Source organism: Cyrtonyx montezumae, unplaced genomic scaffold, assembly GCF_038088225.1.
Source record: "Cyrtonyx montezumae isolate F1298 unplaced genomic scaffold, pur_monq_1.0 scaffold_4, whole genome shotgun sequence".
In the NCBI taxonomy this organism is placed as follows: domain Eukaryota; kingdom Metazoa; phylum Chordata; class Aves; order Galliformes; family Odontophoridae; genus Cyrtonyx; species Cyrtonyx montezumae.
This window is the reverse complement of record NW_027072045.1, coordinates 32,809,899-32,833,319: the sequence shown is the minus strand read 5'-3', so window position 1 is coordinate 32,833,319 and position 23,421 is coordinate 32,809,899. Positions and strand designations below refer to the sequence as shown.

The following is a 23,421-nucleotide window of genomic DNA, read 5'->3' as shown; positions in this document are numbered from 1 at the left end:
TAAACTCGCCAGCTGGGACTGATTTGCCAGCCGTACCCTGGGCTGTGTTGTAAGCAGGGTGGGGAAAGGGATCCTGCCCCTCTGCGGGTCGTGGTGATGCAGATGGAAGTAAGGAAATGCTCATTAATGGGGTAACACCCATTAAAACCAGGTGTGCAGTACTCAGTGCAGGAGAAATGTGGGCCTGTTGGGGTGCTACAAGAAAAGGGTGACCAAAGTGACCCAAGGGGTGGAACATCTCTTCTAGCAGGGCAAGCTGAGAGGGCTGGGGCTGTGCAGCCTAAAGAACAGAAGGCTCTGGAGGGACCTGAGAGTGGCCTGTCAGTATCTAAACGGACTGTAAATAAGGGGGTGGACTCTTCACTGGGGTCTGTCCTGGTAAGACCAGGGGATATGGTTTCAAACTAACAGAGGAGAAATTTAGATTGGAGATGAGGAAAAAAGTTATTTACAGAAAGGGCATTACAGCACAGGTTGCCCAGAGATGTAATGGGTACCCCCTCCTTGGAGGCACCCAAGGTCAGACTGGATGGGGTTCTGGGCACCTGATGGAGCTGTAGGTATCCCTTTTCATTGCAGGGGAGTTGGACCAGATTGCCTTTATATGATCCCTTCCAACTGAAAAGATTCTATGATTTCTGCCTGGGGGAGGTCTGGTACAGATCAGTGGGTTGAGTTGTTTGCTTTGTTGCCACTCAGCTCTTTGATTTCCAGTGCGTGGCACTGGGCAGAGCCAGCAGCAGGTGTGCAGAAGCACTTCGTTTCTCGCTGAAGGGATTGGTGCGGGTCAGGTGTGCGTACTCTTAGTGATCCAAAAACGCATAAAACATGCCAGTGGTAAAATTGGCAGGCTGATTTCTCAAGCTTTGATGATTAGTGCAGTTTACGGTGTAGAGACCTCCATAGCTCAGTCTTGGTGCAGTACCTGATCATAGAAATTTAAAGGCAGCATTTCCAAAGGATGTTTTCTAGTTGCAACTTTAGGGGAGTGGGGCTAGACAGTGCAAGTCTGCAGAGCTTTTTGTTTTTAAGTAAAAAAGAGCAGCTTTTCTTGGATGGATATATGTGAGCATTTGTTCTTGTGCAATTTGCAGGGAATGATTAAGTTGCATGGGATTTCATGGGTTCTCATCGTCTCCCTTGTTTAAGTACTAGATTTTTCTATAGGTTAGACAATCATGTAAAACCCATAGAACTCTGCAAGCTATTCAGATTATTGTCACAATTGTTTTCCCTGTTTGTGCTTTAAGTTGGTTTTTGTGCGTCTGTTGCTGGAGGGTTTTGGTTTTCTAGCAGCCTGGCACAGCTTGACACTGCTCTTGTGACATTCCTGCTCTTCTCCTTTCCGTCATTCGGATGTGCAATCACCATTTTAAAGGTTATCTTTTTTACTTCTGCTATCTTTCTGCACTTTGCCATTTACCCATTATAGCACTTTATTGCTTTATTTAAAGTCCTGTAGGGGACAGATTATATATATTTCCTCCAAAACTCTCATAGGTGCAGTGAGGCAGTTTTTATGCCGCCTTGAATTTTTTCTTTTCCCTTCTGACTGCTCACTTTCATTTCCTTTTGACAAATTTCCTCATTTCTAGATAGCTTCTCTTTGGAAATGAAGCATGCTGTAGGGGGTGGCTTTGATTTATTTATTTATTTTTTCACTTTCTCAGGGATACTGAATGTGAGTATTCTATGTCACAGCAGCGAGCAGACCTCTGGCTCTGGCTCAGGGGGTGCTTTTCTACCAAGTTGAGGCTCTGCTGTGAGGAGGAGACTTTGATGTTAATGAAACAGCTCTGGGATTCCTTCTTCTAAGAACGGTGGAAGTCCTCCAGTGTCTGGCATTGCTGTTTCCATTGGGTTTTGTGCTCTATTACCAAGCATTTCCCAACAAGTTTCTGAGGCACTGAATACCTTTCCTTTAAAATAAGGTGTTGTCATTCGTGTATCTTAACTTACAGATTTTCAAATGCTTATGCAGAAGTGTCTGTAGCTGTACAAAAATAGGTAGCAGAACTAAGGCCATTTTTAGTAATGCTCCTTCAGTAGTCTTTTATACTTGGATGTCACTACTGCCCTACTTCTGTTGGGTCCCCATTGCTAGGGATACAGGCTTCTGAATTGAATGGTTTTCTGCTCCTATAAGCTTCCTTCGTTCATTGCCTTAGAAAACTTTCCAATGAAATCTTATTTTTGGAGCATCATCAGCTGATGGTCACTGTTTGTGATCCCTGGCAAGCAGATCCGGTGGGAAGTTCAGAGAGTGATGGCTAGAACAGGAGCACAAATGCAATATTTTTTTCTTAAGAGCTACTTTTTATTGCTTTGGAGCACTGTTGTTGCAGAAATGTGGTGTGATGCAAGACATAGGGAGAGTGTTTGGCTTCAGTCTTGGCATGGGCATTACTGAAGGTGCATTAGGCATGCCTTGCTTCCCATCTCTCATACAGTGCCTTAAACAATTTTTTCACAAGGATCATGGATGCACAAAGGTTGGAGATAACCAACTGCTTAAAGCTCTCAGATATCAGTATGGGTCTGTAAATGCCTTCAGCTCTTTCCTGTTAATGCTATGCTAAAATAAGCTGGTTCTGAATCTCCCTCTGAATATTATGTTGTAAAAACATATTTAATAAGCCTGCAAGTTCATCTTGGCAGAGCGCAGAAAGATGCACTTCATAAAAATTCAAGGAGATGGTGGAGGTAAACGTAAAGGATTTTGTTCTCTCTGACCAGAATCACAGGTCAGCAACCTGTGCCTCATTCCTCCGCTGGAGAAGGGCTGGGGAACGGAGCTCTCACTGTCTTGTCTCATTCCAATTTCTGCCCAAGTTGCAGGTTCTGCATACTTGCAGAAAACAATTTCTTTCTTATTTAAGGCACCTAATTCAGTCAATTTGCAGTAATTTCAGTGGTGGGATTAGAGCAAGCTAATTCAATCAGTGGAATGGCGATGAGCTGTAAGCACTGAAATAGCGCTGCTGGGGCAGGAGGTCTCAATTCTCATTCTCTTAATATGCATCTGCACTTATATACTTCCCTGGATCATCTCCAGCTCACTCAGCATTTTGCAGAAGCAAAATTCTATGTTAATGTGTTGCAATTCCCCGAACTGGGGGTGGGGGCATGTATGGGCAGCAATCACCTGTGAAGTGTGGCTCCTGCAGGTCAGCACATCCCAGCAGGTGTCATTCACTGAAAAACAGATTTCACACACATTTTAGACTGTGGGAGGCTGCAGTGCTTCTTATCTTCAATTATCTCTTGCCTTTGGGGAGGTAGTGTCAAGTCATAGAAACTACTGCAAATTGCTGCTGGCTGGGGATGGGAGAATTGTAACATAATTAATGAATGTTTTCATCGGAAGAAAAAGAGTCTGGAATCTTCTCTTTTTAAGCATGATTTTTGAACACTAAAAGGCTTCAGTATAGCTAGGATGCCCGCTATGAGCACTGGCTTTCAGTGAGCTGTGTTCTCCTCCAGAGCTGAAGGGATCAGTAATGATGAGACGTTGCTCCTGCAAATCAGCAGGAAAGTTTTATGGGATGCCCCTTTACCTCAAGCCTGAACAAGCGAGGTGAGCAGATCTTGGCTGCTGTCCCTTTCCACGCTCTGGCTGTGTATGAGGAGAGCTGTTGAACTCTGCATGCCCATGGCTCATGCTGCAGTCCCAGTGCAAGGTTTCCCCAGAGGGAAACCGTGGGGTGAAAGATCAACTAACGTGCTATTAGGCCAAGTAGGAGCAGCAGTAAGATGAGATGACATTGTCTGGATGCTTGCCTGTGTGTCTTACTGTGGGCAGAAAGCAGTCTCCTGGAAAGACACTTTAAATCTGATTAACAGACATCAGATGCTATGGTCCTTTTTTAATTCTGCTTGGGAATACAGGTGTGGAGGCTCAGGGCTGGGCTGTAATCCTTCTGAAGGAAAGCTGAGCCTGGAACTTGCTGTCTCTGCTGTGGTTGGGTCTGGTGTTTATCAAGGAGACACCAATTTGTTTAAGAACTGTATTTCAGAATATTAACTTTGGCACCAACTGAAATGTAATGCTGACTCCTGAATGCGGTTGCTTGTTAAAACTTGTTAAAGTAAATGTGCCACCAAAGCAGACAGGTACTGAAGCAACTCAAGTAAGGGACTGTTGTGCCTCTTGCCAGGAGAAGCAGCATCATTTGCCTTGCAGCAAAACATGCTCCCTGCTTTGGTTTTGACTCCTTGCAATAGATGCTGGTGGATGGTACTTAGCCAGTTTTTCCTCTCCATAGAACCAAAGCTGGTCAGATGGGACTTGCTACCCAGAGGTAGGACATTCTTGTTGCCTTTCCCAGACATGAGGCTGCACTTCTCGTTCTCTGTGACGTTAGCTGCTCATGCCAATGTTTGCTGCTGAGTGAATGGAAGTATTAAAAGCTCAGTATTTTAGGCTGTAATGAGGTTTGGGAAAAAAAAAAGAAGCTGTGAGACCACAGAATGTTTTCCCTAGCTGATCACAGTCCTTGGTGCCTTTCCACCAGCACAAAAGGGAGGGGAGGCTGATCACCCCAGGAGCCCTGCATTATCTACATTGTGCCTGCACATCCCTGCTGTAAAGACAACGACCTGGGCAAGCTATATGCTTGCTCCCCTGTAATCATTTGTTAATTAAAATCTAGGGGAAAAAAGCTTAGAAATGGGCTGAATGATCTGATTTACGCATCTCTCAAAGCTCAGTCCCTTTGCTTGGAAAGCAGAGAAGTTCCCACACAGCTCTGGTTGACTGTGCTACTGCTCTGTGGGAATGGAGATTACCAATAGATTGCATTAGCTTGTAGCACTGCTGTATGGTTCCCAGCCAAACTCTGTAGTGTGCTCTTTTCATGGCTTGGCACTCAACAGCTTGAACGTGTCAGAATTAATGAGGGGGAGAATGAAGCTGTAGTGAGTGGAAGTGCAGAAAAGAAGATATAAAGGAAGAGGAGATGAGTGTTTGAGTCACAGCTTAAAGCTTTGAAGAATTAGAGCGCTATTATCTTGTCACATCGTTCAGCTGCTTTATAACAACACAACCAGCATTCTTTTATATCTGTTGGTCTCAGTCACACTGTCCTGGGGACTTCTGCCCTTTCCCATGAAGGTATCTCAGGTACATCTTGCCATCTCAGATACCTACATCTGTTTGGCTGGGGACTCACTTGAGTTTTGAGCTACTTTAACAGGTGCTGTTAAGGCATAGCTAAAACACCAGGGGCTGCTAAGACTTTTTGTAGGCACCCCTGCAGCTTGCCCCATAAACTGGAGGGCTGTGGGAGGTGGTATCTCTGAAATGGGGAAGGTTTTGGATCTTGGGGGAGAGCATGCAGAGGTGGTGAAGAGGTAAGGAACTAGAAGAAATGGGACTGGGATTACATTTTTAGGCAACAAGAGGTGATGAGCAGCCAGAAGGAAAGAATTTAGGTAATACCTAAAATTACCTTTCTCATTGGTAATACCATGGCATCCATAAAACACCTGGAAAGGGAATGTAAAGCAAATGGACCCAAGAGATAGCTGGTAAACCAGGCCTCTAAAAGGTGTGCTTGGGGGAAATTGCTAGTGCCCAGGAGAGAAAGGTCTTGAGCCTTTTGGGGCTGGTGCAAGCCCTTGGACCTCCTGTGTTCTAATGCATTACCTGATTGGCAGGGCACTGGTCTATGATGGGTTATTTCATTATCCCGTTGGAAATGCTGCTGTTGGGAAATAGGGAGAGGTTTTAAAAATGTATTTTAAGCTTTGTTTAAAGTTCAGCTTGCAGACTCTCTGTTCTGCTCCCTGTAATGAGCAGTTTCCGTCTTGTTGAAGTTTCCAGTGTTTGATACTCCTAGCGTGCTGCCAAAGCTACGATTTAGCTTTTCTGGCCCTCTCAAAACATTGTGACTCAAACTCATATCTCAAAGCCTAGTATTATTTACAGACAGCAATTTGTAGTACGCCGCATTTCAGAATTATAGGCAATATTTTGCTGGAAGTACACAGCTGCAAATGGTGAGGGGTGACAAAAATCTTCCCTTGTGATGCTGTACTTGGGTGAGTACCTGGCCATTTGTGATACCTTAAGTTTGTGTGACTGGTGATTAGAAACATAGGTGTATTTTAATCAGAATGTGGAAAACAAAGATGGTTTGTACCTTAGCTCTGCCTTCCTGTTGGTCAGGAGCATGGCTAATCTCAGAGAGGTGGATATTCCCATTTTGTACTGCCCTGGACTCAGCTGTCACTGCTTCTACACCATCCACATAATAAGCTAAGCAATGGAGTTCACATTAATACCATGAACCTCTTCTACATGCAGCAGTTCCTGAACTCATCTTTTGTTTGTGTGTGTGTCCTTTTGCTCAGCAGAATAAAGCTGCCATTGATTTTGATTGTTCTGCTGATAACATTAAGTGAAAAAAAAAAATCTTTATATTCCTTTGCTTTCATATAGGCAGCTGTGTTTTTGCTTTTCTGTTGCAGTTATACTTTATTGTGTAGTTACCGTGGAGTAAATGTTAAGTGTTCATACCCAAAGCCCCAGTGAGCAGCTATGCTCTTTGGCAGGACAGTAATTCCAGATGCACACTTGAACTGTCTTATGCATAAATAAGTGAAAAATGGCAAGAAGGTGCCTTCTGTAGCTTATGCCATGATGAAGCAGCTGAGAAACAGCACTGTCCTTCCACTTTGAGACACCCCAGCCACACACATGGGCACAGCTCTGCAGATCCGAATGGCACAATGCATCCGAGGAGTGGCTGTACTAAGAGGGAGGAGACAGCAAACTGAAATGAGGCCCAGGGGATCCCATTAGTTCCTGCAGCAAACTCTGCATGCTGGAGCTGTGAAGGGGTTTTATGCATAGCAGGGTGAGAAAGGTAGCATGAGAGTATTTTCATAACTTCTGCTGCATTAATTAGGCTTCTCAATCAATAAAATTGTCTTGCCAGAAAGATGCGACCAGTCAATTAGTTATACATGGCCAAGTCATACGTGACACTTCTCTCTTCTCTGATGTTGTTATTCATAAATTGAGGTGTCCCATGGTGTGGAATTGCAAGTGTAAGTGTCCTGCTGTGTAAATGGGTTTCTGCATAGCTTCATGCTGATCTGTCTGCTTGACTAAGCTGTATAGGAAGTTGGAGGTAAGAGCTACCTTTTGGAATTAAACAGACAAGCAGCACCTGGAGCTGTAAGGTAGTGGTTTGTACTTTTAGGAAGCATAATTAATTTTTCTATATGTAAACAGCTATTGCTAGAGTTTTGTATCCCCATGCATGTTCTCCTGTAGGAAGACCTCTACCCCTTAAGGTCTTCTCCACAAGAAGGGAAGAGCTGAACTTGCCTGGTTTGGGTGTTAGCACTATCTTAGGTGTGAAAAAAGAGCAAATGCAGATGTGGAGAGTGAAAAGATGGGTTCATCTGCCTGAGAAACTGGGTGCAGGAGATCTGAAGTCCTTTGAGCAGAAGCAGAGGTGCTTGGCTTTTCTTTTCCAAGGATGTAGTGCAACACGCCATGCTTAACAGCTTTCACAAATACAGTTACTTACAAAGTGCTATAGCTTTCTTTTTAGAAAAGGCATCACATGTGCACTCCTTTTTGTTGTTTTTCACAAGCAGGCCTTTTCTGGTAGCCACATACCCTTAAAGCAGTATTCTTTCAAACAGAATATCAAATCTTACGTTTGTTTTTCCATCATTTTAAAAGTACTCAGCTCCATTGCGATTTCTATGTGTACGTATCCTCTTTAGGATATGGACTACTTTCATCTTTTATTTATTCTTTTAGCCCTGATGAATAATGAAAATAGCTCTAAACTTGTGCAGATTATCTTAAAAATTGACTCTGAGTTCTGCCCTTTTGGTTCCTATTTCCATGCTCGTGTTGTGTACGTTTTCACCAACTTGCCAAGCCATTTCACAAGGTTGTTTTTCAGGCTGAACACCAAAACATGTCTGTTCTTCAGCTACTCTTTCAGTGGAAGTATGATCAAAGCTGTGTTGGTCCAGCTATGCAGACTTATAAGAAATAGAGCAAGTGAAGCCTGTAGGACATACTTATGTGGTCGTTATAAACTCCTCATAAGGCTCTTGTCTATATCAAAATTAACAAGAGCTGTAGATACTGAAGCCCAATGTTTTTCTTTTCTTTAGGGCCCTTTCTACCCTAGTAATGTAAGCTGTATGCATATCTTCTACCCCATTTTGTTTGACAGCAGCAGGGCAATTCCTCCCTTCCCAAATACAGCCCCCACCCATGTAGCAGGACATTGGTTTCCACACTGGGCAGTCTCTTCAAGATGTCTCATCTGTTCACTCCTCTTTTTTCCAGTTGCTTTTTAACAGTGCCTCAACCTTGATTCCTGATTTATCAGTAGCTTCTCTTTCAAATTAGGTCAATATTAAAATATCTCATGTAATAGGGTGTGTTAATCTTCTCTGTTGTTAGGAGCCTGTTTTTCTCCTTTTCTCAAATCATTGGAGGCATTTTGTTTCAGCCCCTCTTCAGGAGCTCAAATGCAGTTATAAGTATTTGTTATATTAAATTAGATATTTGAGCAACTACATTTTAAGCTTCTGACCCTTGCTGGTTTTTCATTAGCTCACCCAATAGTTACCAGCTGCCATCAAACTTAGAGTAATATTCAAAAGTTTATTTTATGCCTTTCAAATTGTTCTTTCTCAACTACTTTAAGGATTGCCTTCAGCTTTCATCCTTTATACAGATGTTCAGTACTGTAATAAATACAGTTTCTGAAGAAGTTGATGAGCTTTTTGTTGAGGAAGGTGAGTTTAATTAAAAACCTAGAGAAATGTCTGTATTGTAGAACTGTAAAAAGGGTAGAACTGTATTTATACAGAAGGGATGAATAAAATGACACAGTAAAGGTTATGTAAAATAGCGTTTAGCTTAAAGACAGCAAATGACATGTAATTACCAGTTTTTGTAATACAAATTATGGGGATGTGCTTTGAAATTCAAAGGAAAAAAAAAACCAATAAAATGAAAGTCTTTTATAAAGCCTAATTAATGCTTGTCTTGGTAAGTTTTGTGTCTCACAAGGAGGACTGAGATATCTGAGGAGGCTTTGGAATTGGTTACAGTCAAATACCAATATATACCCTCAGACAAGCACTGTGAGTTGTACTGAACAGAACCAACCCGGATGGGATTACAGAATCACAGAATTGTAGGGGTTGGAAGAGACTTCTAGAAATCAGCTAGTCCAACACTCCCTGCCAAAGCAGCTCCCCAGCCCAGGTTGCACAGCTCGGTGTCCAGGCAGCTCTTGAACACCTCCAGAGAAGGAGACCCCACCACCTCTGTGTGCAGCTCCAGTGCTCCGTCACTGCACTGTGAAGAAGTTCCCACAAATGTTTGTGTGGAATTTCTTAGGCTTCAGTTTGTAGCCATTTCCCCTCATCCTCTCACCACACACTGCTAAGAAGAGCCCAGCCTTGATGATGTCAAATCATTTGGTAGGAGACATGAGATCGCTTCCTTGGAAGCAGTGGGTGAAGGCTGGGTCATGCAGCTTGCTCTTGAGAGAGAACCATATTAAAATTGGCAATGAGGTGGATGAGTCCCTTTTTAATTTCTATTTCAAATGGACCATTTTGTTATCAGGGTAGTGCCCAGGAGCTTCAGTGGGAAAAGGAGTTGGCCTATGTTCTCCAGCTTGAAATACAGAATCGTAATAAAGGCATAGTGAATTCTCTTAGTTATGCATACTTAAATATCAACTGTTACCCTTTTTCTGAGCTTCTTCTTAAAGACAGCTGGAAGTTGTGGTTGTAGAAAGGACTCGATGGAAATTACAGCTCACCTGCAGCATTTCATGTGGGACAACTTTGATTTCCCCACATATTTTCCCAGTTTTAACTTTAACTGTGGGTAAGTACGAGATGACTTAATTGTGGAGGAAACGAGAACAACCAAGATGCAGGCAGCTAGAAACAGATCGAGTTAGATGGAGAGGGGCAGTCTGTCAGAGAGCCGCTCTATGCGTCACATTATACAATTTGGGAGAATTTTCTGGCAGCCTACTTGAAGATTTTGTGTACTCCGTGTATTCTTTCTGTTACTTTGAAAAAAGACTTTTGTGTGCTGCGCTTTCTGTAGAGCTTGCTGAGCCCTCTCCTTTACACTCAGAGAAGTCCCAGGAGGGGGGCAGTTTTGACGTTGTTGGCTTTGTTTTTTTAATATTTGTTAGGTCTTATTAGTAACCATTTCCATTGGTTTATTGTTGTAGTCATAGTTGATCTTCTCCAGGTATTTCTATGCAGAACATCCAGTGCTTATTCCTATGCAAAATATACACAGATCCTGGGATATCCTGGGTCTTCATAGTTTATTGTAGTGAGAGAAAAACTCTGGAACGCTTTCATTAAGTCATTTCCTTCCTGATTATTTCTTCCTCCGTAATACATCATCAGCCTCTACAGAGAGCAGTGTGTGTCCAGCAGCCAAACACAGCTCTATAAAAAGCAGTACCATTCTGATGCTTACCCAATAGTCTACTTATGAATTTATATACGTATAAAGCACTGGGAAGGGGTCTGGTGCCAAGGGGAAAGGCATGTGGAGAAATGGCAAAAACCTTGGGGTTTTGTATCCCAGACATCGTGGCTGAGAAAACAGTGTTCAACATCTGCATCTCTCTGCTTTATCATATTTGGTAGTCAGTGGTGGCTTTCCTTCTTCCTCAGCTGCTGTGACCTTGCAATCGACCTTCATTTATGATGAAGCTATAGCAATTACAAGAGCAAAAACCTTGGTATCAGGGAGGAGGAGCCCTGCTCAGCTCTGACATCAGAATGCCTGTTGCTCAGTGTGAGTTGGGCATACAAAGGGGCTGCCTCCAGATGAGTGCCCTGGCCACGCAGTGGGACCTTAGAAGCTGAGCATTCTGCAGCTGTAGCTGTGTGCTTCTGCCTCCAGTTCAGTCCATCCTTCACTGCAGGCAAAGACGTGCTATTTTACTCAAATGTTGTGCAAATTCAGATGAGAAATTGATTTTACTTGAAGCCTGAAAAAAGCTTGCTCAAGTACCGAAGCACCATGAACAGCACTTACCCTCAGTAGTCTGGATGAGCACTACAGCCTGGGAGCTTCAGCGCGCTGTGGTTTTGTGTTACATCCAGTATGTACATTTTTGACATTGCAATAGTCAAGTTCAGAAGGAGAGATGATGGGGAGAAAAACAAGGAAGATCAAAGTGAAGATGCAGTCTGGCTCTGCCTCTGCTGGCTCACACTGACGTACTGGCAATTCAAGCACTCATAAAAGCACACATTTATGGGCACTCTGCTTTTAAGGCCATTCCTAATGGGCAGTCCAGAAGACATGGAAGGAGCAGAGGCAGACTTCACTGCACACGTAGCATAGTGCTGAATTATGCTGTGTGTGCTATGAAGCCATGCTCTCACCATGAGAAAGATGTATTTGTATGCCAGGAGAAACCACAGCTCCAGCCACAGGATGCAAAAGTATTGTCTGCTGCTTCTGTGGATATGTTTTCATTTTTGAATATTGAAATCCAATTCTAGGAACACATGGATATAAGTCATGCTGAGAGAAGAAACATTAACATGTTTTTCTCTATCTCTGCTTGAATGCTGCATCTTTCATTGTCCTGGTATAAAACTACTCCTTTGTTTGTGCAGCATGAAGCGGCAAAATACCACAGTGAGATTCAGTTGGGGGGTTTGTTGAGAAAGCAGATGGTATTGGGATGAACCCTTCCTTGTACTGGTGCCACCGTTGTCAGAAACTGGAAGCACAAATGTCTGAGAGTGGAGAAATTTGTTGTTGCTCCAGCTGTTAAATAAATCTGCTCTGTGCCACATCCTGAAGCAGAGCCTGCTGGGGCTTCCTACATCATTCATGGTGCGTCTGGAGGGGAAGAATAATGCAATATGCTCCTTCTGTTTAGTTAAATGTACACATGCTTTTCATCATTATTTTATAAGATAGACACTATGAAACACAAGTACTGGAAATGACTTTGTTCCTGCTGCAGCTTAATTTTCTCAACAATCCCACAAAACTCAGCACAAGTTAGGATGGGTACTTTACTTACACCCCATTGCCAGAAAGACCCTGAGGACACAGTTCTTTGCCTGAGGCTTTCCTGAGCAGAGAAACAGTGATTAGAATAAAACAGCCTAAAAGCAGAAGTGAGGCAATGAGTTCTGCCTGCGGTGCCCAGCAATGAGGGGCTCCAGACCCTGCAGCACAGTCAGCAGGTACCTCTGCTGAGAATATTTTAAATTAAACTTTCTAGTCCCCTCCCCGCCCTACTTTCCTTTCCTTTGCATATGATGTAAAAAAAAAAAAAAAAAAAAAAAAAAAAAGGAGCAGCTCCTCTCTGAGCCTCAGGCTCTTGAGTTTCACCCCCTGGGTCCTCAGGGGTAAAAGAATGGAAAAGCAAAACTTCTTCCTCTAGCAGGACATGCCCCAGCTCTCACCACACTGCAGCATCTCCATCAAAACAGTAAGTCCTGCCATGCTGAACACTGGAAATGCAAACTTGGATATCAGGTTTTTTTTTCCCTGTCCTTTTCTCATCTGAAGAACTATGGCTCCAACAAATGCAGTGGTGATGCCGTGTCAACACTCCTGATCTACAACGTCGTGAAAAACAAAGAAGAGTGTCGGCATGTTTACAAGTGAGATTTAGAAATCAAATAACCCATTTCTTTGTCCTGGGTATCCCTATTGCCCCTACATGTTTATCGCAGTTTTTACAATGTACCCTGGGTAGTGAGTATGCCTACTACAGCAGCACCCATAATTTTTTTTTTGTTATTGACAGCCAAAACTTAGTGGCTTCTGGGATGATCAGTGATTGCATGGTGTGCAATTACAGAAGTAAAACTAAACCCCAGCTATAACATCTGAAGTTTGAAAAAGTGCAAAGGAGCAAATCAACTTAAATTGTAGTATCGCTCCCTTTAGCTCCTTTGATTGCAGTATAGCATTTTATTGAGAAATCTTATGAAACCCACATTACAGATGGGTGTACATACATCTGTTTTCAGTGCGTTATTTACTACTTTCCCTTATGAAAGGGAATCAGAGAATAAGATTTCCTCCTGAAATCATGCTTCCCAAGAAGTTTTCTAACACGTGCACTGTGCAGAGGGATGGATGAGAAAATCACTGCATCACTCTTTATCTTTTATGGCTTAGTTGCTCACTTTGGGATTGGCTTCATGGTATGCATCCCACATACATAGCTTTCATCTCTGGGGCACTCATAATGGTATCTCTTTGAAGCTGCTAACATCCTCCAGTCTCTCAGAGCTTGTGCTGCTCTGCACTCATCCTCCAACACATTTACAGAGGATTTTAAGCATAATGGGATGATGCCCACACCTGATTATTGGCATCTAAATCCCTGCTGTCATTAGCTGTAGTTAGAATATCTGTTTACCATCAAGCACAGTAAATGTGAATGCGAAGTATCAGCAGAGAGTATAATGAGTGGTACAGAAGGGCACGGTCTGCATGTACCTTCACCTGAGCTGCTTGGCCCTGTAGCAAGCTGCTGTGTATCTATAATCTGGTTATATGAAGTGGGTGTGTGTAAACATGTGAAGTTACACCAGTAGAGCTGTAGTTGCTCACATATACTTGCGTGTATATGCATACGTAACTTGGGGGTATGAGAGAGAGCTGTGGCTTTTTCTAGGCTTGTTGAAAGCCCTTCCTCCTGTGCTCCCATGCAGACTGCCAGAGCTGCAGCCATTTGTCTTTCAGGGCAATATCCAGCAGACATAAACAGATCCTTGTTTCGATCAAAATGTTACCTTTGCTGTTAACCTGACCGTAATAAAAAGCTGAGTACGAGCGTGCATGGTTTCTGGTCTTGGGGGATTGATATCAGAAATGTTGTAGTGCTTATGTGGTGCCTGTATCAGAGGGGAATGAGGGAGTGTTGGCTGCTTATCTGGCTCCTTGGTGCCTGCGTGGATCACAGAGATAGGTGCTATCTCTGCAGCTACAGCTGACCCCATTGTGCAAAGGAAAATACACCATGTACAACTGCCATTGACTACATATGTGAAATAGCAAGATGAGTTAGCTGCTAGCTATCAGTCAGATTTAAGGCAGTGATACTGCACCTCCTATGATGTAAGTGTAAGTGGCAGATCTCCAGCATGGCAGTGCGGTTCCTCAGGTGGTGCTGGAGCTGAGCTGAGATGAGCTGAGCTGAGATGAGCTGAGCTGAGCTGAGATGGAGCCCAGCAGGAGTTCGGCTCTGGGTGCCAACCAGACACAGCCATGAGGGGCCAGCTGGCTGGGTCTTCCAGGAGGAAGCTCCTGTTCTTCACCTCTTAGCATGCGGTGATGAATCTGTTAAAATACATCATGAAATTGCATCAGGCAGAATTATTTATGGGAAGGATGCCCTTTCTTTCAGAATTACAGGAGGCAGTAGAAAGAATGGTGAACTTGGATAATTGCAGCCTTTGGAGCTCACTCAACTCGTGGTGTCAGCCGAGCAGCGAAGCCTTTGCTATGAAGATTGTATGAAAACAATATAGGTGGAACCTCTAATTTCTCCCTACAGAGTGTCTGTACTTGATGAACGGATGAACTGCTAAGATGTTTTGGAAGTACATGTTCACATCAGAGCACTGTGATGCTGTTTTATCATTTATTCCAAAATGTAAACTGTATTCACTGGTTGTTTTCTCATTTGCTAATTTTTTAAAATTCTTTTCTACTATTAAGTTATCCATGGTTTTGTCATTTGTGACCAACCAGATTGTCTTATGTACCAGTTATTCATTGTATAAAATCAGCCTGAAATGGCCAGGATAGCTGAAATGACCTACACTTCTTCATGTCTGATGGAAAGCAGCTCCTTTACAAGCCATTGTTTTCCAAGTCACTTTCTAGTGACCTGATGTCAACCTTCAGCAGCAGCAGCAGCAGCAGCAAATACAGCAGGAGAGTTTCCTTTTCAGTGTCCCCCACTGCACTGACAAACAACATTCATTTCTTCCTCTATTATTAGAACTAATCTGAAAACAAATGAAAATGCCTGCTTTACGTAAGAGCAGAACAGAAAAACTGGGGTCCCCTTCATATTACCTGCCTCCTCCACTTTGCAGACTGGGAAGTGAAAGACTGTATTTTACGGAAAGATCTTATACTGAAAGCTATAAATCATACGTTCCCATCCATTTAATTCTAAAACTAAAAGCATTTATCTACAAGGATCTTCTGTATCAAAAACTGTGCTCTAAAAAGAGATTTCTGATAAATTCACTTTGTTCAGCAATTCAGTTTGAGAAGTAAAATCGGGATTTGCACTTGTAAGGTTTTACTTCCTGTGACTGTTGAGGGAGAACCTCAATAACCAGATTGCAAACTAAAAGACTAGAAAATAAAAGCAAAATAATTTCTTGGATTTTATTCATGAGAATATTTCTAAATATTTTATTGAAACTATTTTCTCATTATTTTTCCCTGTAGTGAAATGGGATATGAAGATGAAATTCATTGCATTTATTCTCTGAAAAAAATATGACTGCAGAGGTCTTGAGAGTAGTTTTGTTTATCTGAACTATTCCTCTAAGGAGAAACTCTTTTATTAGGAGAACTGTGTATGAAAATGTTTATAGTTAATACAAATGTCTAAGCTGCTTCTAAGATGAAAATCTGAACCATTTTGGGTTCTGTGCATCGTGTTCACATGATACTGTTTCCTTTGAGCTTAATGCAATGTTAATCTTTTCTATTTGGTTTTTGTTGTGGGATTCTTACTTTAGAAATATGGTGTGTAGTACTGAGAACTTGGAACTTATCAGAAATGTGGCCATCAAAGTTGAAAGAAAAGCACCTGAAAACTCCAAAAAACAGTAATAACGCAACCACAGATGCCTCTGAAGGTCAATGAGAAGTGAGAAGTTTTTCATAGAATCATAGACCTATAGAATTCATTTGAGTTGGAGAGGACCTTTAAAGGCCATCTGGTCCAACCATCTACAGTGAACAGGGGCAGGCTCAGATCCATCACGTGCTCTGATCTCCATCCAACCTAACTCTGTCACCAAGGATGGGGCATCCACCACCTCACTGGGTAACCTGTGCCAGTGCCTCACAGCCCTTGTTGTAAAAAACGTATATCTAAACTTGTCACATACATTGGAAGTAGAATGAAACCTTAATGATTTGTTTTGCCCCTGAAACGTGATAATGTGCTAAAAATGTCCCCAGATCACTAATTGTCATTGGCCACACATCAAGAATGATGCATCCCAGTTGATGATAAACCCAGCCCCTAATTCATTGCCTGCTTTCAGCCTGAGTTCTCCCCATCTCAATGACGCGGTAGGTTATAGCCAATCTTCCCAAAGCCCATGTACAGTAGAGATAAATGTTAGCTAGATATGTATTTAGGATCATTTCTGTGCATGCTTAGTCCATTGTCTGTCAGATGAGTTTTAACATTTATATTTTTGAGGTGTGTACCCATTTTCATGTTTTATCGTGATGTCATTAGTTTCCTCTGCATTTCACAACAGATTTTCAAGTTTTGAAACTTTGCTAATTACGTTTTTCCCCTTGTCTTGTTTTTTTTTTTCTTTTCTTTTTTTTTTTTTTCCAGCTCTCGTAAATGTGAAACTTTGGGCTATTGATCGGCAATGTTTTCAAACAATTATGATGAGGACGGGCCTCATCAAGCATACTGAGTATATGGAATTTTTAAAAAGGTATGACGCTTGTTTTCTTTATAAGAAATACAGTGAAACTGTTGTCCTCATCTCTGACTTTTTGTGAAGACAGTATTTGATTTCTGTTCTTTTCATTTCTTTTTGTTTGCTGTTTAACCATCTCTAAACTGTATCCTCCAGCCAAAGATGGGTGATCGCCAAGAGGTGTTGCACTGCTCTTTAGTTTCATTCCCACTGTGAGTTATTCATTTGCAATGAGTCCCAAAGCCATCATGTAAATGAAGAAGCGTTGCTATGAGTCATTCAAAGCTTCCCTGATTGTAGCAAATGCCCATCAAATAAAAACCTCCCTACGGAAGCATCTGGTTTGCCAACTGTTGTAGAACCAAGTCCATTCAAAGTGTACTTTTGTATTTCTAGAGCCAAAATGCAAGTTTCTAGTGAAGGAAAGGCTGTAGATTTCTGTAAAGTATGGTTTAGATGAGTAGCAAGAAAAGCATAAACTTTCACTCCTTAATTTTGACCTCAGTCTCTCAAGCATCATTTAGTTAGTGCTGTTAACCTGAAGTATGACAAATACTCCTTACCAAAGCAGTGGCTATTATCCTAATAATTCAGGTCTGTCATAGTGGTGAAGAACTGCCTACATTTCATGTCAGCAAAGTGATAGCAAATAGGAGCATAGCATCACTGAATCCTAGAGAAAAAAGTTGCCTGAGTCAGAGTGACGTTGTAATTCCATTGTTTTTAAGTCATTACTGCTGCAGATTTGTCCCAGATCAGAATGTTCCCTGCTGAATCATTCCCCTTCTGAGCAAAAATGATGAGAGATAATGTACCCAAGAGGTACATTTTTATGCTGGAATGTGGAAACTTGCACAAATTCAGTTGGATTTGGACTCCTTCCTCCTTTGCCCCAGCCTCTCTCCATGGAGAAGTTATTCTTGATTTCCCTCTCTTTTTTTTTTAATTTATTTTGAATTCAGCTAATTTTCAATACAGGGAAATGTCTTTTAAATGATGATATAATTTCCAAAATAAGCTGTTTATTTGTTTGATTGATTAATTGATTGTTTTTAATACAAATACGGCTTGGGATATTTGGGGAGAAATGTGTTCTTAGAAGATTAGAAGATCTTGAAGTTTGCAAACTGTAGTAGCTTGAGTAATGATGCATTGCCTTTGAAGGAATATTTTTAACACAAAGTGAATTTCATGCAGTCATATCAGATGGCAGATAATGTATCTACCTAATGTGGGCACACTGATTTTTACCTCACTAAGTCACATGCTTGGTTTACTTTTGTCTCTGAACTTTTAAGTGTAGTTTCAAACATAAAACTTCTAAAATTAGGTGAACATGCACAGTTCATTTGAGTTTTCAGTAGCATAAATTCTAGGAGTGGCCTGTAGAAAAAGGGAGATAGTAAAAATAACGTATAGACGTTAAAGAAATCTATGCAGTACTTCAGCTGATCACCACAAAATTGGGCTGTCGCATGTGGGCCACAGGGGATGACCTCAGTCTTTTCATCTGCAGAGAAGGCTTTGAGGATAATGCAATAATAGTGAAAGATTATTAACGAAGTAGTGAAACTAAAGTGATTGGTGATGCAGCCTGGTCTCTAATGGGGACAAGATGTTACCCCAGGGAGGACCATGAGCTCCATGGAGATGTTCTGCTGCTCAGAGATTACATACAGGAGCAGCCATCAAAGCCCAGCTTTTTCCGGGTGTCTCAGTGGTTATTCACAGGTGTACTCAGGAGAGGAAACAAAAACCTGTTGCTGGGTTGGAAGCACTTAAAAAATCATGAATTCAAATGTTAACGAGCAGTGGCCTTTCCCTTGTGCTGGTGAACGAAACTGAAAAATGAATGTAAGATCAGTTCTGGTTGTTAGCACTTCTGGCTCTCTTTGGAAACAGAAGCTGTGCACGTACTAAGCTCTTAAGCTTAGAGCTTTAATAGAGCTTTTCTAGAAGATCATCAAGATTAATTTGGGTGCATGTTGCACAGAGCCTGCCCAGCTTTCATTTTAGAGCAGATAGTGTATGGAAGCAACTGAGAATTTTTCTTGCTCACAACTTACTACAGGGTGTCGAGAGTGTATTAATGCTAAAGGGCTAAAAAGAAAGCCAAAAGAAAGCAAATGCATTTTAGAAAGGCAAAAAGAGAGCGAACACATTTTCTTTAAATCTTGCTGTTTCATCTTTAGAAAATATTTGCCATGTGCAGCAATTGCAGTGTGGAGCAGTTAGTTGTTTGTATCAAACAATAACTTTCCATTGCACTATCTCAAGCTCAACATAAATTATTTTCTTGATTTCAATGAGGTACTAAATGGTCATTTCCAAGGATGCTCCCCTTCTAAATGTTTAAGGAAAAAAGTACATTAAATCTCGAGAAGGAGGAGTATGTCAGTTGTTCACCTTATTCGTTCATTTTTCCTTTCTCTTATTAATAAGTTAATGAAATTGTTCATTAAGAAATGAAATCAAAATAAATATTTAAATGAAACCTGTTCACAGAAAAGTGGGTGAGGCTGGAAAGCATTATCTTTGCTCATAGCACTCTGAAAAAGTTGTCCTTCATAATCTATTCATTAGTCACAGTAGTCTAACAGTCATTCCCTTCAGCAGAATGCTTTTGCCTACAGACAAAACATGATAGAAATGCAGCTTGTCAGAGTTAGATGAGATCCTTTCTATCTTCTCATACATCTTACTGACAGTAGCCACTGTACATGCACAGGTGTCACCAGGGCTCCATTTGGTCACTACAAAATACTACCCCTTTGGCCAGTATTTCTCATTTGCTGTGGTTTTCTGTAGAAAGAACATACTGATGAAACGGGTCTGCTATTATTTGCTTGGTTTCACCTTTGTATCTTCAGAGAATATGGTCTAGTCCTTTCTTCTGAATGCTGTGGGAAAGCCATAAAGAGTACATTTCCTGATTAAGAAATCCCGATCTCTCGTTCCAATGGTGACTGTGCCAGAAAACGATTCCCTTATCTGCTCCAAGGAGAGATAAATAGTTTTCACGGATTTATAAAAGTTGAAATACTATTTGATTTACATAAAGCAGTGATAGACTGGAGCTAGGAGCAACTGGACATCTTCCTTTTCATAGTTTTTAGGAGGAACTGGTCTCTTTATCCCACTCTGTTGCCTGTAAAGTCCATGGATGATCCTTGAAGTGATCAAAAGATGGCCTAGTTCCATAGCAGCACCTGCTTCAAGTAAGGATGAAAAACCCAGGCTGTTTTTTGATCCCTTCATGTATGCTAAACACCAAATCATAGCACTGATTCCCTTTGAAACACAGATTTTCAGTAGCTCATTATGTCACTAAATCCATGCTAGATTAAGCTAGTTCAAAGCCCAGCTAACATGCAGGCAATGGTAAAGAGTTAAATTATATCGTCTAAAAAAATCCTGTAGATTTGGTAACAACTTATGGATGAAAACGCTGAACATTTCATCTTCAATCTTTACCCAACTAACCGCTTACTTTATGTCATCGAATATATCTGCCCTTACGCAAACAGGAAGCAGCATTATTCTGCAGTAAAGGTTATGGCTATGCTAAATCCACCGCACGGCTCACTGCAGCATTCATAATTTTAAGGCTGTAGTAATTTTCTTCTCAAGTCTGTAATGAAGAACGCTGCTTAAGCAAGATCAGAGTATTTCAGTTAAGGAAAGGAAACATTTATACAATAAAATTGTCCAGAAAATAACATGGGAAAAGGGAGCAGGTGTAATCATTTCCTGCTAAATCATAAAAGTTTTAGGGAGGGTTACAAATACCTTCAAAAAGACCAGGATGCCTTGGAAGAGTAAACATTATAGTTTTCTTTTTGCAAAAACTTTTTAGATGTTCCATAAAGCAGTGCTTCATGTTCTCGTCCACTGTGTAAACTCTGATTCATCCAAGAGCCTGGAACGGATCAGCAACAAATGATGAATATTGTATGTAGCCTTGGAGGAAGAATCTAACTTTAGAAGCAGAAAATTAAAGGAAGTTACATGGATACACTCACACAACCTTTAATCTTGCTTAAACTTTACATGAATGTCAAAAAATCTAATCCTGCTGAAAAAATCCCAGTCTTCAACTTTTAATGCTTTGTTGTAGTGCTTTGGCTTGATCTCAGATCTCACTTACAGTCTCACTTAAGCTAAATAAGTTTAAGTGGGAAGTTTTAATCTGATAAGTATGTCAGTAATGTGACTCTATGCCCTCATGGCTTATTGGCATGGGTAATTGTGCTGGTGAAGATATTTGTGTAGAAATACAGATGTAACTGTTTCAACGCTGAAATACTGAAATTGGTTCAAGGTAGAGTGATGAATTTAGAGAAACTGTTTGCATTTCATTTGAGTCATTTATCACTCAGTGGAAAGCAAATACAAAAATGTGTGAAAGTTTATGGTATGACTGTCTGACGGACTGCCTGCAGTTTCATGCAAAACATTTCACACAGGGCATTGTTGGATGAAATTATACTGGACGGAAGTGGGAGAGAAATGGAAAGAATGAGGCAAAGGGAGGACAGGCTTTTGAAAAAGACAGTTGGAAAGTGAGTTAGTGGAGTATGTATACATTAGGACTGTTTCAAATGACTGAATCTGTGAAACAGGCTTTGGCCTAAAGAAGGCAGTTTTTGTGGAGGACTGGAACATAGGCAAAGTGAACAGGGGAGATAGCTGAGAGAGAGGAAAAGGAAAAATATTTCCAGAAGATAAATAAACACATTTATTCTTAATGCAAATTTATATGAAAAGACAGCAGTACTGATTCAAACTGGGACCTCATCTAGACCAGAATCCTTTTCATACCAAGGTGGTGCCCAAGGCCAAAATGATTGGCCCATCCTACCTGAGACAAGTGTGCAGGGTAGGATTTTTGAACACCAAGTATATCATCTTCCAGTAGTGATGCTCACCTCCCTAAGATATACCCATCAGCCACTTCTAGGATGTGCAGATTTTCCAGGACATCCAGGGAGTGTCACTTGCAGGAAGGAGTTGAACTGTTGTGTCATTACCATGTTCCCTCTGACCACAGAGGCACCAACAAGGCATTCACCCCAGCTGTCCAGGCTGACACCAGCTCGATCCTGTGATCCATGAACTGTGCAGTGTGAGTTACAGAATTGCAGGGGTTGGAAGAGACCTCTAGAGATCATCATCGAGTCCAGCCCCCCTGCCCAAGCAGCTCCCTAGCCCATTGCACAGGTAGGTGTCCAGGTGGGTCTTGAATGTTTCATAGAATCATAGAATGGCCTGGGTTGAAAAGGAGCTCAAAGATCATGAAGTTTCAACCTCCCTGCCATGGGCAGATTCACTAACCACTAGACCAGGCTGTCTAGAGCCACATCTAGCCTTGCCTTGAATACCTCCAGAGAAGGAGACTCCACAACCTCCCTGGACAGCCTCTTGCAGTACTCCATCACCCTTACTGTGAAGAAGTTCTTACACACATTAGTGTGGAAATTCCTGTGTTTCATTTTGTGGCCATTTGCTATCACCACGCACCACTGAAAAGACAGAAACCATACCTCCAGGCTGTGATCTGCTGGATGGAGCAGGAATTCTTGAAACATTTAGCCAGCATCTCTCAAAACCTGAAGATGAAATGATGGGACTTACATGTCAGCTTACCATGCCCCAAAGTGACCACATATGTTATGCGGTCATACTGCATATGGCATACTGCTCAGGAAAGAGTTAAAAACAGAATGAGGTAATTAATACATAGTTAGACTGAGCTGGCTTTCCAACTCCTATCAGTGGAAAGCTCTGAATCTTTTCTCTCTTCTGAAGTATTCACAGGTGCTTTTCAGACCTCTCTTGCCTGTTAGCATAACTCAGGTGAGGCAGATCGCATGCCAGCCACAAATCCAGTTTGTTTTGCAGAACTGTCATATCTTCCTTTCTCTCTTAAGATTCACTGCTTCTTTAGTCACCTAACACTGCCTAAAATTCATTGATCTGCTAAGAGGGGGAAGTTTGAATGATTGATCTGCGTTAAAACACAGTGGTGATTTTAGCTGGAAAATGTAATCAGCTGGCCTCTTTCCACATCCTCAGAGCAAGACTGGCTTTGAAGAGAACACTTGGAAATAATGGGAGCTTATTCAGTGCAGACCATTGAGTTCAGAATTCTTCATAGGATTGTAGGACTACTCCTCAGTTATCCATAAATGAAGAGTTAATTCATTCTTGTTTGCAGCCAGTCAAAGAACTTTCCTAGATGGTATGCCTTGCAGTGTGTTTTTTTTAAGGTGAGACAAAAATACAGCTTAGCTGTTGACTCTGAAGGTGGTGTCTAGTGAAAAAGTCTAAGCTATGTTTTGGATGTGGAAATGGCACCAAGACCCGCCTGTCTGGCCTGTCTGTTTTTACCGCCTTGCTTTAAACTCACTTGGGCTCAGGACACTTGAGGACACCTTGAAGGAAGTTTACATGTACAAGTGGCTGAGCGTAAGGGATGCTTTTTGCTGTGGCATGGTGCGTGGGCAGGTGCTGAAGCAGAACTGAAACGATGTGCCTCAGTATCAAGCTGTCAGCTTGCAACAGGAAAAACGGTCTCTGTGTGATCTTCCGGAGGCAAGAAAGGCAGGACAGGAGATTTAAAAAAAGTTTTGTAATGACTGTGTTTTATTTTCTTTTTTTTTTTTTTAATATAGCCTCCATAATTCTATGTGACGCTATTAATACCTGTGAAGT

The 23,421-nt window shown here is 41.6% G+C and overlaps 1 protein-coding gene across 2 annotated transcripts in view; it reads left to right on the top strand.

Annotated features, from left to right (window-relative positions):
* Positions 1–23,421, top strand: part of PRKG1 (protein kinase cGMP-dependent 1) — a 406,800-nt gene that overhangs the window by 208,529 nt on the left and 174,850 nt on the right. For both annotated transcript variants that reach the window (XM_065746469.1, XM_065746470.1), the window contains exon 4: positions 16,617–16,722. In XM_065746469.1, the coding sequence (XP_065602541.1) occupies positions 16,617–16,722 (106 nt within the window). The remainder of the gene's footprint in view (positions 1–16,616; positions 16,723–23,421) is intronic.